Genomic DNA, 15,060 nt, shown 5'->3' on the forward strand with positions numbered 1-15,060 from the left:
TGTGTATATATTTCTGTGTTTTCCCGCAGACGGATTTCCAAACAGCATCTTACCCTCACCTCGCGGTGCAGCTGAGATAGGAAACTTTCAGCCCACAAAGCTCTGAGAAAATGTCAGCACACGAAAGGATGGAGAGTTTAAAATTGTTCCTGTTTGCAGTTTTTCCTGATAATGTCATCTTGGATGACAAGCTAGCATTAGAAGTGTCATAAACCTTGTGATTTGTATGTGACCCCTGCAGCTCTGTGCTTTTCTTTCTGCCCTGGTGGTAACTTTAGCAATGGGTGGTCTCTCTGTGATTGTACAAACCAGAAAGTTTTAAGGTCTGCTTCTGTTTTTTGTCTTCCAGCCTCCAGACGAGTACCACCTAATCTGGATCACGTCTGATCTCATTTCATTTATCGTAATTGTAGGAGTTTTTATATTCCAGAAGTAAGTACCATTGCTACAGCTCGACTTTCACGCATTTGTGGCGTGTGGTCTTGTTCAGAGCGCGGGGTGGAGATGGGAGGGAGGAGCACGGTGCTCCTGAGGCGCTTGGATTGCAATAGCAGGGAAACTGTTTATTAAAAATCCCTACAAAGACTGCAAACAATAATTCCACTTCTGAGATGTGACATTGAATTGGATGTGGTTGCTGCTTTTTAAGAAGAATGAGAGATCTCAAAATAGTAGCGATAGTCGCCTTGCTCCGCTCATAAACGTGTGTGGGAGAGAAACTGTAAATGCTTTAGGGAAATGGACGTTGAGAAAGAGATTAAAATGCTTTAAAGGAAGAAGAGGAGATGTTTTGAGATTCTACCATTATAGTCTTGAAAAAGAATATGTTGTAGTTTTCTTAAATCAGTTTGCTCCCATTTGGGTGAAGAAATAGAAATATTATGATTTAGCAAATCAAATCAGTTGCTTGGTTTGATGCATAAAGAAAGTCTCTCCATTCATCCAAAGAAAGGGGAGAGCAAAGATTTGATGAGGGCACAGCAGAGGCTCCTCTGTCAGCCAGGGTCCCCGAAAACAAATGTGGAGCATAAAACCTAGGAGCAGAGCAAGACACTGATAAATCAGGAGGAGGTAAATCAACTTCCTAATGGCAGAGCTGGCCTAGCTACCCTCCTCTTGATTATACTGGAGGAAACCACGGTGTCCTCCCGGTGATGTGCCTTTTCTCCTAGGAGGCATTTTAGCTGTCTGGGGTGACAGTGTAATAACCCTCTCCTGCAAAATCGTGAGCTCAGAGAGATGCGCTGCCTCCAGCGAGAAGCAGCAGCCTTCTCCTGGGAAAATGTGTCATTCTGAAGTTGCATCCCCTCTTCCCCGGCCCTATAATCTCATCTGCTTTGGCATGCACAAATGACTGTCCTAGAGACATCAAGGGACCTACACTTTCATTCCTTCATGATATCTGAAATGCCTTTGCGTTAGGAACAGCAATTTAATTTGCTTCAGCCTCATGAGCTAGTGATTTTGCTGTCGCCTTGTCCTAGATCATCTGCTTGCAGCAACCTCTTTCCTTCCCCTGGGTGCATAATTACTCAGGTATTTTTGCCACGTTGCAGTAGGCTATCGCTCCTGCCAGCACCCACTATGGATTTGACTTCAGGCCACATGTTGGGTCTGTTTATAATTGCATCTAAATTCATGACTTGCATAGTCCCGCACTGGTAGACCTGTGCCCAGCAGGTCCCCAATTCCAGTATGGGATAACGGAGCGAGCATCAGATTCAAAACTCTCCTCTCAGGTTAGATTTCCCAACAGTTAATGAAACCACTGACCAAGATGAGATTAAAATTTTTCTAAGAGGTCTCGTGATCTGAATTGTGGCCAGTTAAACCTTTCCTCCAGAAGGGCATCGTGGCTGTGTTGCCTGGAAGTTTTCTCCACTCCCTCAAATTTGTCAGTTGATAATAAGAGATGTCCCTGCTCTTTAGACCCTGTATTTCTCTGTCAGATACAGAAATGCACAGAGGAGTCTGGAGGCAGGGACTGACCTCTCTGAAGAGCAGAATTTGAAGGCCAAGTTGATGAAATACGTGCAGTCTTTTGTATCATCTCCCAAAGTCAGTTTTAGAAGGCTTTCCTGAATCAGACCCGGGAGACCACAGCTGAAGAAATTAAACTGATTGAACCTGCTGGATGGGAACTATAGGTCTCAGAGCAGAGTGAAATTATGCACACTTGGAGAGAGGGAGAAGTTGCAGCTACGTGGACTTTGCAATAGCCAGACTCTTCCTCTCTGCACAGATTGAATTTCTTCCAGTTTGGAAGAGGTTTGATGGAATAGTGCAAGAGGAAGCATGGTAAGGAAGGAAAGCATTATTGCAGGATTTCTCTTCCACCCTCAGGGTAAGCGTGATACAGGTGAGAAGAACTGGAAACTGCTAGCAGGTTTCCTCAGGGCCCATCAACCTGGAGCACTGAGCTGCCTGCCCAGCCTCTGGACCTGATGTAGAAAGGCAGTTGAGTTGCTCAGAGAGGTCTGGCCATGTGGGGTCCATCGTAGCAGGGCCAAATGCCTTCTTTTGGATCTCTCCTTCGGGACAACTCAACCCCAAGTTAGTAGAAGGAAGAAGGAGAAACTCTAGCACTAGAAGTTGGACTTTCTGCAGCAAAGGGCTTGCTCTTCCAAGAGCATGCGCAGGAGAGACCCATTTCCCTGCCGTTCCAGTTTCTCCACCACATGAAAGAATTGGTAGCAGCATTGAGGATATATCGAAAACAAATCGCAGCGGAATTGCCCAACTACTACCTGCTGATGTGATTCAGCTCCGGGAAATGGGCTTGGCATTTGGCCTTCAGTGTCATGGTGGTTGTTTTGTTTTGTTTTATTATTATTTTTTTTTTCTCCAAGTCCTTTTTGGGGCAAAACAGAGCTGCTTCCTTCATGCAAGGATGAGGGGGTGGGTGGGAACAGAGCCACCGCTTCGATGTGCTCGTCCTCTCTCCTACGCATGGCTTGTCTCTCCTCCGTAGCCATGGGTAGGGATTGCTCCTGCTGTTCTGCTTCAGCCCTGGTGACAGGATCGTGGCAGCCTCTCCAGAGGGGAAATACCAACTGTGATGACTTCTAACTGATCTTTTTTTGCCTCTTTGCCTTGTTTATTTTCTTACTGCTCTGACTGTTGTGCATGTTCCTCCTCTTTCTCTCTGCTGCATTCTGGCATCTCACAGCTATCACATGATCAGGTAATTCTGGTGCTTTCCTCCTCTTTCTCTTTTTCATTCAACCTTCCTTTCTCTCTTTCTTTCTCCCTCTCTGCTATGGCTTCACTGCAGATGGACAGGGCAGGATGCAGCTTTTCATGATGCTTTCAAACATCTGGCTTCACAGGGGGACTATAAGGGTCTGAACATTGCATAGTCCATAGCCATGAGCACCACAGAAGCCTGATGCTGAAGCTGGTGGATGTTTTGAAGGCAATCTGACCTTCTGTTAAAATGGTATAAGTCGCTGCCTTTAAAAAAGCCCTATTCTGAGGTCCTGCAGCGTGTTGTAATTGGGAAATTCCTAGTGGACGTAATGCCTTCTCCATAGAAATAATCCCATGCAAAATATCCCCTTCCTTCCTGCATTTACCAGAGGTTTTTGAGACCAACCTCTTCAAAATTGGCCAGTTTTAAAGAAAATAATGTAACCTGTTCAATTATATAAAGTAGCGCTTCTCTAGCCCTGGGAATGAATTAATAAGGCTAATAGCTGAAAAGGTTTGGCTCATCAATTGCTGCACTTGGAGCAAGGGATCTTTCGGGAATCTCTTCTCAGTTACACCACTGTGAGCCTGGAAATGCAGTGTGAAAATAAATAGCGTTGCACCCAGGAAGGGAGTGAGCCTGGGATGCTGGATTGGAAGTGCCATCAATTGGAAACCCAGATTTCTCCTTGTATTGGCTGTTTTCTCACCAGTTGTTCTCTTCCCCTTGGAGGGAAGCGCTGTTGCTTTTCTGCAGTAAAGCCTTCACTGTGTCCGTACTCGAACCAAACTCTTCATGTCTTAACCTTCTCCATTCCTTCCGCTGTGTGCCATGGGGTTGTGTTTCTGAGGATTTGGCTACACCCTGTCTGTGCTTATCTGCCCCTCTCCCTCTGCCCACCTACCGCCTCGGGGCTTGGGGTTGGCCACCTGCAAGCATTGCCTGCTCCACGAGGTACCTTGGACTTGCGGCGTTACGTCCTCGCGGCATCTCCCCAAAACAGGACCTGGCTATGGGGCTGGGCTGAGCCCTTCTATGGGTGCAGGGAGGTTGGGTGTTTTCTCCTTCTCGCCTCCCCCTTGCTCCCTGGCTCGTGGATAAGGAGAAGACAGGCGTGGAAGAGTTGGGCAGGCTTTAGGCAAGAGCAGTCGCAGGATGGGGACTCTGTGGTTGCGGCTGGCTTGGGTCTTTGCTCGCTCCATCTTATCACCTCAGTACCAATCAACCCCGTTTTCTCCCTGACCTGCCCCTCTCCGATCCCCTTTCCCTGCCATTTAGCATCTCCTCTCCAAACCAAGGGTCCGGTCGTGGCCCTAACATGGTGTATGCTGTCTCTGTGTTGTTGTCCCAGTATTTTTTAGTCTGTTCCCACCCCGTGTCCGTCTGGTCTGCTTTGATGCCAACCTCCCAGAACAAGACCTACCTGCTGTCTGTCTGGCCTTTTTGCACGCTGCTGTCCTAAACGTGGCCGATCACAACAGAGTCCGAGGGGGTAGGAGAGGTGCTATTTTCTATTAAACAAGCTTTCTGGAGACCCAAAGGCTACTGAGCCCAGCAGAGTATTTCGTATGGTGTTGGAGTTGCATCGTGATTAAATGTACCGGTGGCTCTTCTAATAGGGTATTTCAAAGTACCCCTGAAAACTGGGGTCACCCTCTCTTAGCTTGTTCAATCAGAGCAATGCACCCCTGTGAGAGGAGTCATTGGCCTCTTGTGCGTATTTAACCACCCTGGGTCTGACCACAGCCACCATGTGAGATGGGGACGAGAGCGCAGTGGTCGTTCCTCTTGGCAGGAGGAGAAAAGCCTTTGGTCCCTTGCACCCCTTTGAGGCTGGGCTGTCTGTGCCTCAAAATAGCCCATGCCCTCCGTGGGACGTCTAGGACCTATGGGCAAGAGATCATCATGCCTTTTGGCCACACAACCCAGCCTGATGCTGAAAATCCTGATGATGTGGGCAAAGAAAAGACTCATAGCAATATGTTTTGGTCCTGATTATAGTTTAAGGAGAGTCTTATCCTGTGAGATCCTATGTACTTGCAACCACATTGATCTTAGCGGGATCTGCCTGCATGGGACACTAAGGGTAAAAATGGTCATCTTCCATGTCAGAGTGGCTCAGTTTAGATGATGACGATAGAAGAAAAATATTTTTTTTATTTTTAAATTTTTTTTTTGTACTTTAATGTCTTTACCTCTTTGTGCTTCCTTTGTGTTTCTTCTGTCCGTGGGTCTGTGAGTTGTGTTGTGTTGCCATCTGTCGTGGTTTAACCCCAGCCAGTAACTAAGCACCACGCAGCCGTTCACTCCCCCCCCTACCCAGTGGGATGGGGGAGAGAATCAGAAGGAAAAAGGTAAAACTTGTGGGTTGAGATAAGAACAGTTTAATAGAACAGAAAGGGAGAAACTAATAATGATAATAATTACAATAATAATAAAAGGATTGGAATGTACCAAACAAGTGATGCACACTGCAATTGCTCACCACTTGCTGACTGATGCCCAGTTAGTTCCTGAGCAGCGATCCCCTCCAGGCCAACTCCCCCCAGTTTATATACTGGGCATGATGTCACATGGTATGGAATACCAGTTTGGGTCAGCTGTCCTGGCTGTGTCCTCTCCCAACTCCTTGTGCCCCTCCAGCCTTCTGCTGGCCAGGCATGAGAAGCTGAAAAATCCTTGACTTAGTACAAACACTACTTAGCAACGACTGAAAACATCAGTGTGTTATCAACATTCTTCTCATACTGAATCCAAAATGTATCACTGTACCAGCTACTAGAAAGAAAATTAACTCTATCCCAGCCAACACCAGGACACCATCCCACCCCTTCTTTTCCCTGTAGCAGAGCATCTGCCTTCATCCGTACCCTGGTCAAAGTGTGATGGTGTGGTGTCACCCACTGGGATTTGGGAAAGGGATGGAAAACCCATGAAATCAACACCAGCTAGATTGTTCCAGAAACATTGCAGAACCTCTTTTGCAGATATCGCTTTTTCAGGCTGATTCTGTGGACCCAGGCTGGAGATGTGTGGGGCTTCTCAAATCCTCTGCTCCTGGGGCTGGGCAGAGGGTTAGAAATTGAAGAGAAGGTGGTTGTCACCTTTTAAAAAAAAAAAAAAAAAATTAAAAATCACCTTCCCTTGTGTAGGTAAGCCACTAGATGGTGCCAGAAGATCAGAAATCCCATAAGACACCCTAAATCCCTGCTGTTTCTTCATCAAATAGCCTTATAGCATCCCTGGCTCGGGCAGGGAGACTGGGATTTACTTGAAAGCCTTCCTCTCTGGTCCGGAGGTAGGACGAATCGCTGGGGTGTGGGCTATGAAAGCCTGGCCTAAACAGCATCCCTTTGCAATGGGATCTTGGGTACGGCTGCTTTGTCTGAGCCCACCGAGCCCTGTTTTCCCTTATTGCAGCAGCAGCAGCCCACCTTCCACTCCTTATGCCAGCAGCTCTGCAGCTGAGGGTCTGCTACAGGGGTGCTCCCAGGCTGAAAAACAGCTTTAAAAGCAAAATCCCCCTTGAACTTGCTGTTGCTGCTTATTACTGGCATCAGTAATTTTCTTTACATGCATTGAGTAATGAGAATAAATGTCTGGCTAATTTGAAGTTGAGCCAAGTTCCCATCAGCCTTATATTGTTCATGTGGTGGAAACTTTTGGTGAACACTGAGTTTCATTGAGGCTTAAAAAGTGGAGGGTTTGTGTAGAAACATTTAAGTAAAGACCTGGCGTTTGGGGAGGGAAGTGAGCTGGGGGAAACTACATTTAAGGGCACGTGACAGGTACCTGCATTGGGACTGCTTGTACTTTCCTGCAGAGCAGCTCATGTCAGTGTCTTTGCTGCGTCTCAGGTTTGAGACCTTTAATTGTCTTTGAGCTCTCTTCTCCCACAAGCGTGAGCATGTCACTCAGTGAGGAAAAGGTTATGGTTTGTTTCTTTACTTGGCTTAGTCTCTTGTTCTGTTCCTTCTTTCCAACCCTAAGAGTCAAAACAGCCCTACCTCCTTTGGGCAGCTGGATAGCTGATGTGATAGAGGTTTGGTGCATCTGCTGTCCTTGGTGAAATCAGTGGAATTAGGACGTTCAAGGTGGTTAAAGATGACCTGCTTGTATGTCTGTACCCCTTTGAGATAACATGCTCATCTCTGAACATCCTCTGACCGTGAGGGGTTGCGTATGTGCGAGGGAACGAAGGCGTGAGGGTCTCTGGGACTTGTTGGTCTCCGCGTTGTTGGTGGCCACTTGCACTGAGGATGCTCCCGTGGTTGGGAAGACCAGCCCCTGAGATCCCTTCTTGTCTTGCAGGTGGCGCCTAGGAAGCATCAGGACCTACAACCCGGAGCAGATCATGCTCAGCGCTGCTGTCCGCCGGTCCAGCCGGGATGTCAAGATCATGAAGGAGAAGCTGATCTTCTCAGGTATGGATGGGGCTGGTTGGCCAGAGCCCTTTGCTCCATCCCTCAGCTGTCACCCTGCTCTCTGCTGGTGGAGGAGGTGGTCTTGATACGGGTGTCATCATCTGCTGGTGGGACAGGATGACTGGACTGACCCTGCTGCACTGAACCACTTGTGGGATATGGTCATGGCTCATCCATCCCAAACTGGTGCAGGTCTGAGCGCTGATTTGCTCAGAAATGCTGCATTTAACTTCCCAAGTTACGCCATGGAGCTCTCTTGTACTGTCCCACATCTTCTCTGCTCTCAGTTGTTAACAGCGTGTCAAAAGCTATAAAACCCGTTAAAATAATGGCATAGATCACCACAAATAGTGGTGATGAGCTTGGGGTAGACCTGGAATTCAGTGACACTACAGGCTGAGGGGTTCCTGATATTCTTGTGCTCCTCCCAGCGTTTACTTGTGTTGGAACATGCTGGCAATGTCTCCATCTCACCCCACCTCTAAGAAAGATCTCAGAAATGCGTACGAAGAGGGAAACATTTAGCTTTAAAAGATTAAAGTTGGTGCGTGAAGCTGGAAAACTCACATTTGAAGGAATGTGAATATAATCTCCCCTTGAGCTTTGTTATGGGTTTTCCTTCTTTGTATGTAGGGGCTAGAGACCTCCAGCAGGGATCAGGGTTTATTGTACTGGGCACATACACAGCAAAATGACAACTCTTGCTTCAAAGAGCTTACTGTGTGAAATGCAGGCTGGATTCTGCCTTCTAGAGATGGTGAAAATCAGGTGTAAATCCATGAAACCCAGATAGGGAAAGCAGTTGGTCACAGCAGAATTAAGCCTCCCCAACATGTTCTACACATAAAATGTCCTAGACATGAAATATCCTCACAGGTTGGGGATACATATTAAAGTTCTGTGCCTCTGAAACAAATGTTCTTGCTTAGGGTGGGTGTTTACAATTAAAACATTGGTGGTTGGTTGCACATTTTTCCCAGTGAAACCAGTGACTATAGGAGTCTGCCCTTTTCCAGCATGGCCATTTGGGTAGAGATTAAGTTCAGGTATTTTGCATCTTTTTCCCACAGGTGACTAACTCAGCCTGTGGAGTAGCATCATGTATATGGGGGAATCCAGTTTTGCCTCTGATGGTGACAAGATCGTCAAGGTCTGAAGTTTAGAAATGAGCTCCTATTTGGAGGCAGATCCTGTTCAGAACTGGTTTTAAATGAGTGCAGTGTTACTAAACCCAGGGTGAAATCCCTGTAGGATCAGATAGATCCTATGTGCTGGAATTGCATGGCTGCTCAGTGCCTCAGTTTCCCTATCCATGGGGGATGCTCCTGGGACTTGCAGCCCTGTGACGATGTCCCTGCTTTCTCTGCCCTCCCCAGAGATCAACAACGGCGTGGAGACCACGGACGAGCTCTCTCTCTGCTCCGAGAATGGCTATGCCAACGAGATGGTCACCCCCACGGATCACCGGGACACCAAGCTGCGGATGAACTGAGGGGCTCTGGTCCAACCCCGGCGCGTGGCATCCCCCGCGTTCGCTCCGGCAGCGAAAGCCATGCTTTCCTGCTTGCTGCGGGATGGGAACCTTTGAGGAACTGCTGGTCGGGCAGAGACCCCTTCCCATACCCCATCATTAGCTGCTCCACCTCCCTGGTTGTGAGGTCGGGGGGCTTATTTTTGTAAATATGTAGAAAATCTGAATTTTTTTGTCTCTTCTTTTTTTTTTTTGAGTGTAATTTTTCCAGGGCATGAGTGGAAATACCGTGTTCATTAAATCCTCGACCTTATGGCTGAAGTTATTTGAATCTTGACGTGACAGCCTGAGTCCCCTTGGGGGGTTCTGGGAAAAACACGTTGGACGTGTCTCCCCTTTCTCCCCCTTGCCCTGCTCCACTCCTTCCCTTGGTGCAGCGACTGTGTAGCTGAACGTTGTGATGTTCTCGTGAAGTGTTGGTTTTGTTACTGTTTTTTTTTGTTTCCCCTCCTCTTCCCCCTTTCCCGGGCGATGAAGTTTTAGCTCTAATGCAACAGGAGGCTGTTTGGAGGAGAGAAGCTTTCCTAGGAGAGGAGATAGCACTGCTCTTCCCTGCTGAAGTTCAGAGCCAGGGAAGGGGTTGCACTGGCTCAGTCACTTGGGCACCTTCTGCCTGTCCCATCCTCCTTCCCCAAAGCCTGGATGCTCGCAGGGGAATGGCGCTCTTGAAAAGTCCTGCCGCAGTCTCGAAGGCAAATCCTGAGTGTTGGCTGTAGATTGGCCTCTGCTGGCAGCAATGCTTTGATTCTTGATTTTTTTTTTTCCTTTTTTTCTTTCTTTCTATCTTCTCCCTGAGTTGGGCTTTGTCGGGAGCCCCAATGGCTTGCAAAAAGCAATGCCTTTGGCACCATCACCGCTCAGATCTGGCTAAAGTGCCTGCCACTCCAAGTGGCATTTGCAGTTGCTCCTTGCTTCCCTGTCCTTGCATCCGTGTAGGAAGAGGAGGTGGTGGTCCAGTGTGAACTTCCCCCCCTCTCTGGGCCAAGCAGATGCCCATGGGTGAAGGAGTTGTAAATAGTTTGGAAGGTGAAGCAGCCCTGGAGTGTAATTTATTCCTGCAAGGAGACCTTCCTCCTTGCTTTAAAAGCAGGATCTTTAAAAGCTGCATGTTCACGTCCTCCAAAGGAGTGACGGTCTTGCAGCAGATGCTGACAGGCTCATGAAGGTAAGAGCTCGGATCAGCGTGTTTCCAATGCAAATGGCTTTAAACCAAAATCCTAGACCAGAGGTTAAAAGAAAAAAAAAAACCAAACCAAAAGCTCAGAAACTAAGTAGATGACAGTTGCATTTTATCCCCTCCCTGAAACGGCTCACAGCCAGCCCAAGGGCGGTCTGAGCTTTCTGCTCTTGACCTTCAAGGCCTCGTGGAGAGGAGCCTGTTTTTGGGTCACTTTGCTGTTCACACGGAGCTGGTTCCCAAGGCAGCTGAAGCCAGCTGGAAGGCTGCTGGAGCTGTGAATGGGTCTTGGCTCAGTCCCCGTGGCCTTCTGGTGTGGGGTTGCTTCCTTCCTTGCTGGATCTTGGTCGACACGCCATGCGACGTGAGAAATCCCATTGAGCGCGATCTTCCTTTGAAGCTTGGTGTGGGCTGCCTTGAAAGCGATGGGACCGTCAAAGTTGTTTCCCATGGAGGGAATGGGAGCTGAGGCTGAGTCCTTCGGGTGCTGGCCAAGCTGGGTTGCAGAGCCCGTGAGCGGCTGGGAGAAGTCACCTTGTAGAGAAGAAGGTGGTCTGGGGGATGCTGGCGTGCGTCACATTCAACGCACAAAGCAGGCTTGCAAAGACCAGAAACAAGCCACAATAAAAACAGCCTCGAGCAGTTTGGTTTTGTTTTGGCAGCACTGAACTGCTCTATTTTTTTTTTTTTTAAGCTGTACTCCAGTAGTGTTTTGAAACCCCAAAGTCTTGGACTTAGTGTGTGAGAATTGGGGGCAAAAGTGGCCAAATTATCTATGTAAAAGAAATACACCCCTATTAATAATGAAAATATGAATTGTCATGCTTTAATAAGGACCTCCTAAGCAGTGCAAATCAAGAATTTGTTTGTATCTACCCTGGGTTTTTATGAATGTAAGTGGAATAAGACCCTGGTCCATGCTGCCTCTTACCTTCCCCAAATACTGTCCTTCTATATGGTACTCTCTCAAGTCTGTGAAATACAGTGTGGTTTTTCTGCAAAATTGCAAGATTTTGGTGGATTTGAAGGCTTTTGAGAACAAAGTTGCTTCTCCCTTTAATGTGGTGCTGTATTGAAACATTCCTGGTGGATTGTCATTGCCAAGTGAGAGATCTTGTTTAAATCTCAGCATCTGTTGATAATCACCTGCATGTTCTGTTTTCATCTTTGGAGATGACTTTATTGAAAGGTCAAGTGCTTAAAAGCTTGGAAGTGTTAAAAGCAATCCAACAAAGAGTTGTTTTCACAATTCACTTTTTTCTTTTTTTTTTTAATGATGAGACCCAAACTTTATGCGTAATGCACTGACTGTTACCATAATTGTCCTGAATATTTGCTACCTTTCTTTTTAAAAGGATGATACTTTTTTGATGAAAATAGACCTAGACCAAAATAAACTCTGCAATGCTCTGTGAAATAAACTGTCAGTATTCCCCTGCCAATCTGTGATGTTGTTGTGTGTTCTGGGATTACCTGCATAACGATGATGCCTTGATCCTTCTCCCTGTGTTTCTGCTTTTTCATGCTTCATGAGAGTGCCAAAGGTCTGACCAGAGGGAGGTTTGGAGATCTGTCCTTCTTGAGATTGGTACAGCTGTGTTGCATCTCCTCTTGATGACACCAAGCTGAGTGGTGTGGCTGACGCACCTGAGGGATGGGAAGCCATCCCAAGCTCGAGAAGTGGGCCAACGTGAACCTCATGGGGATCAACAAGGCCAAGTGCAAGGTCCTCCACCTGGCAACCCCCGGGATCCATACAGGCTGGGGGATGAAGGGATGGAGAACAGCCCTGTGGAGAAGGACTTGGGGGTACTGGTGGATGAAAAATTGGACATGAACTGGCAATGTGCGTTTGCAGCCCAGAAAGCCAACCGTATGCTGGGCTGCATCACCAGCAGCGTGGCCAGCAGGTCGAGGGAGGGGATTCTGCCCCTCTGCTCCGCTCTGGTGAGACCCCCCCTGCAGTTCTGCGTCCAGCTCTGGGGTCCTCAGCACAGGAGAGACAGGGACCTGTTGGAGCGGGTCCAGAGGGGGGTCACAAAAATGACCAGAAGACAGTAGCTGAAAAGCAGTCATGTGGAGTCGAGGCAACTGTGCAGACCTGAGCCATGAACAGTAACTGTAGAATAATTTTTCAGTGTGTATGGCCACATGGGGACAATGATGCACCCGTAGAATGGATCAGGCAGCAGTTTTAAACCAAACAAATGGGAAGCAATTTATTTTTAACACATGTTATGCAAGTCATTGCCCCAGGGTGCTGTGAAGGCCAAAAATCATAAGCAAGTTCAAGGAGGAAGAAATGGCTGATACATCCATTAGCACTTATTAAACACAGGAGTCTGGACGTGAGATCCAGCTTGGGAAGTCCCTGGGCAGTTCTTTGCTAGATGTGTATATTAAGGGAAAGGCTTGCTTGGTGCTTGCTCTATTTTATTTTTTAATTTTTACCCCAGGATCTGCTCCCAGCTGCAACTGAGGGTGCTTTGGTTGAGAAGGGGATCTTGTCTGGGTCAGTGTGGGATTGTTCTTTGTTAAGCAGCTGTTTTCTCCAGCCCCTGAATGGCTGCATTTAACTGATAGTTGGAAGGGATTAAAGTAAATACAACGCTATCTCACTGGTTGGTGATGGGTAGTCAGTACCGTGTCATGAATTTGACTGGCTCTGGCAATACCATTTGAGTGTTAAATATAAAATTGCCCTAGGGGAAGGGATAGAGCTCCTGATATCTACAGTATTGAATAATCCCTAACTAGGGGCTGTTGTTGCTGTACCCTAGGGAAAGATATTGAAAAGTTGAAAGGAGAGAAATGAGAGTCATGTAGGCTGTGTCTGTTATTCAAATAAAAGAGTGGAGGATTGGTTGCTGGCTCTAAGCCCAAATGGCTTGGGACAGCCAACATTGTGCTATTTAACTCTTTTTCTTCCTCTCTAAAACTGCCCTTATTTATAAGAGCTTAGTGGTATAGCTGGGATAGTTCTCGTGCTATCTGGGAACATTTCCAGCCCTTTAAATTTGCCAGTAGAGCTGTAGTCCTGGGGTGTGGGAGGTGATGCTGATGCCCTAGGCCTACGCAGTTACCTGCCATTAGAAGGATCTCTTATATCTCTGCTAAAGCCTCAATATGATGCAGTGGTTAGGAGCTTTCAAAGTTCAAACTCAGCGTGAGAAGTCTAGCCACGACGTAAGCAGCAGCGGTGGCATGAGGCTGAAGGCTGGTTCCCCTTCTTGGTGCAAGCAACCTCTTCTTGGCTGAAGCTCCTGACCGGGTTTCAAGCTCAATGTGAGTATTGACCATATGTGAAATAGAAAACTAAGGGTTTTTTTCCCTTCTTAAGCCTCTTAGTTTTCTCCCTGTCTTCTTTCTGGATCCTGTTTCTGTTCTAGTTACTTCTCTGCCCTAACTCATCTACTTGGCTCTCCTGCTTTGGTCTCTTCTCGCGGAGGCTGGTGACTGCCCTTCACTTCTGCTAGCTGGCTGAGGGTGAAAAGAGGGTGTCCTGACTCTCTCCATGGCAAGGTGGAGCCGTGGATGGTGGTGCCAGGCGTGCATAGACGGCTGTCCTGGATAGGAGGCATTTCCTTCTCTTGGGCGTGTGGTGGGGAAGTACAGACCACAGCGCGATCAAATCCTAGTGGCCGTCTCCCTCAAGATGTCTCACCGTGGTCTCCGTTACCTGATTTATCCAAAACTCCCTTCTACCTTTCCATTCTTTTTTCCTTGTTTTCAGTTTAGCTGCCTCCCTTCTCCTTCCTATTCCTTTCTCCTCCTGACATGCATACTCTGCTGCTCCTTCAGTAAGCTTTGGTCCTACATTCACAGAGAGCTTTCCCCAGCAGGCGCCTGGAGTTCCTGGTCCTATATACTCGTATTTCCCTTTTGCATCCTTTTAATGCTTGTGGCTTTGTGCCTAATGGCTTCCACAGGCCACGTGCCAGAGGCTGAGCGTTTTTAATGTGAAGAAGGGATTTTAGAGTCCTAATCTGCTGTAAAATCACTGCTTCTGGTATCTGTATCTACCCTGGGAGAAGACCCAGGGCACTGGCAGCGTAAGGCATCCTTCCTCTGGTGCTGCCTAGCAGACACCCCTTTCAAACACCCTCACGTCCTGCAGCTCTATGGGGTGTTTAATGCCCTCTGTTTCATGCAAAAAGGCCACAAGCGTGGGTTGTAGCACAGCCTTTGCACAGCGACAGCCGCTTTGGGGCACGGTGGCATCCCGCAGCGAGATCCAGGGCCAAGAGCAGCGCAGTCTGGCTGTAGAAATCCACTCGATAGGCGGCTTGGCATGGGCACGGGGACAGCTGCTCCCTGCAAAGCCTTCTCATTTTGGTAACTTTGTGTGTTTACAACTCCTAGTAACTGGTCCTCCCCAACCCTGGGGCTGCACACGCTGCCTGAAGCTGGGGTTTGGTTTTGAACGGGTTGGTAGCCCCGTGCTTTATGGTTGCAAGGAGATGATGGCTTTGCAACCTTGCTGAAGAGTTTCCAATACTCTGGAGACCTTTTTTGCTGTGTCCCATAGGGCAGGATCGGTGCTCTGCTGCTATTTGTCCCGATGAGCCACTTCCAGTCACCTCTAGCTCCATCCATGCGCGGACATGGTTGCACCCCTGGTCGGTGCAGCCTGGCAGTGCCAAATCTATCAGGGTGGAAGGTCCTAAGAGCAAATCCCCCAACCCTTCCAGCCCACGGCACAGGCTGGGAAACCACAGTCCCTTCTAGGTTGCCAGTT

At 47.9% G+C, this 15,060-nt stretch overlaps 1 protein-coding gene across 6 annotated transcripts in view; it reads left to right on the forward strand.

Annotated features, from left to right (window-relative positions):
• GDPD5 (glycerophosphodiester phosphodiesterase domain containing 5) overlaps positions 1 to 11,764 on the forward strand; it is a 173,196-nt gene extending 161,432 nt beyond the window's left edge. For 5 of the 6 annotated variants that reach the window (XM_052812737.1, XM_052812739.1, XM_052812738.1 and 2 more), the window contains exons 14-17: positions 350 to 432; positions 3,170 to 3,184; positions 7,502 to 7,614; positions 8,991 to 11,764. In XM_052812737.1, coding sequence (XP_052668697.1) covers positions 350 to 432; positions 3,170 to 3,184; positions 7,502 to 7,614; positions 8,991 to 9,106 — 327 coding nt within the window. In that variant the 3' untranslated portion in view covers positions 9,107 to 11,764. The remainder of the gene's footprint in view (positions 1 to 349; positions 433 to 3,169; positions 3,185 to 7,501; positions 7,615 to 8,990) is intronic. The other variant, XM_052812743.1, reaches the window with a different exon arrangement.
• The last annotated feature ends 3,296 nt before the right edge of the window (positions 11,765 to 15,060 follow it).

This window comes from Harpia harpyja, chromosome 17 (genome assembly GCF_026419915.1).
Source record: "Harpia harpyja isolate bHarHar1 chromosome 17, bHarHar1 primary haplotype, whole genome shotgun sequence".
Taxonomy (NCBI): Eukaryota; Metazoa; Chordata; class Aves; order Accipitriformes; family Accipitridae; genus Harpia; species Harpia harpyja.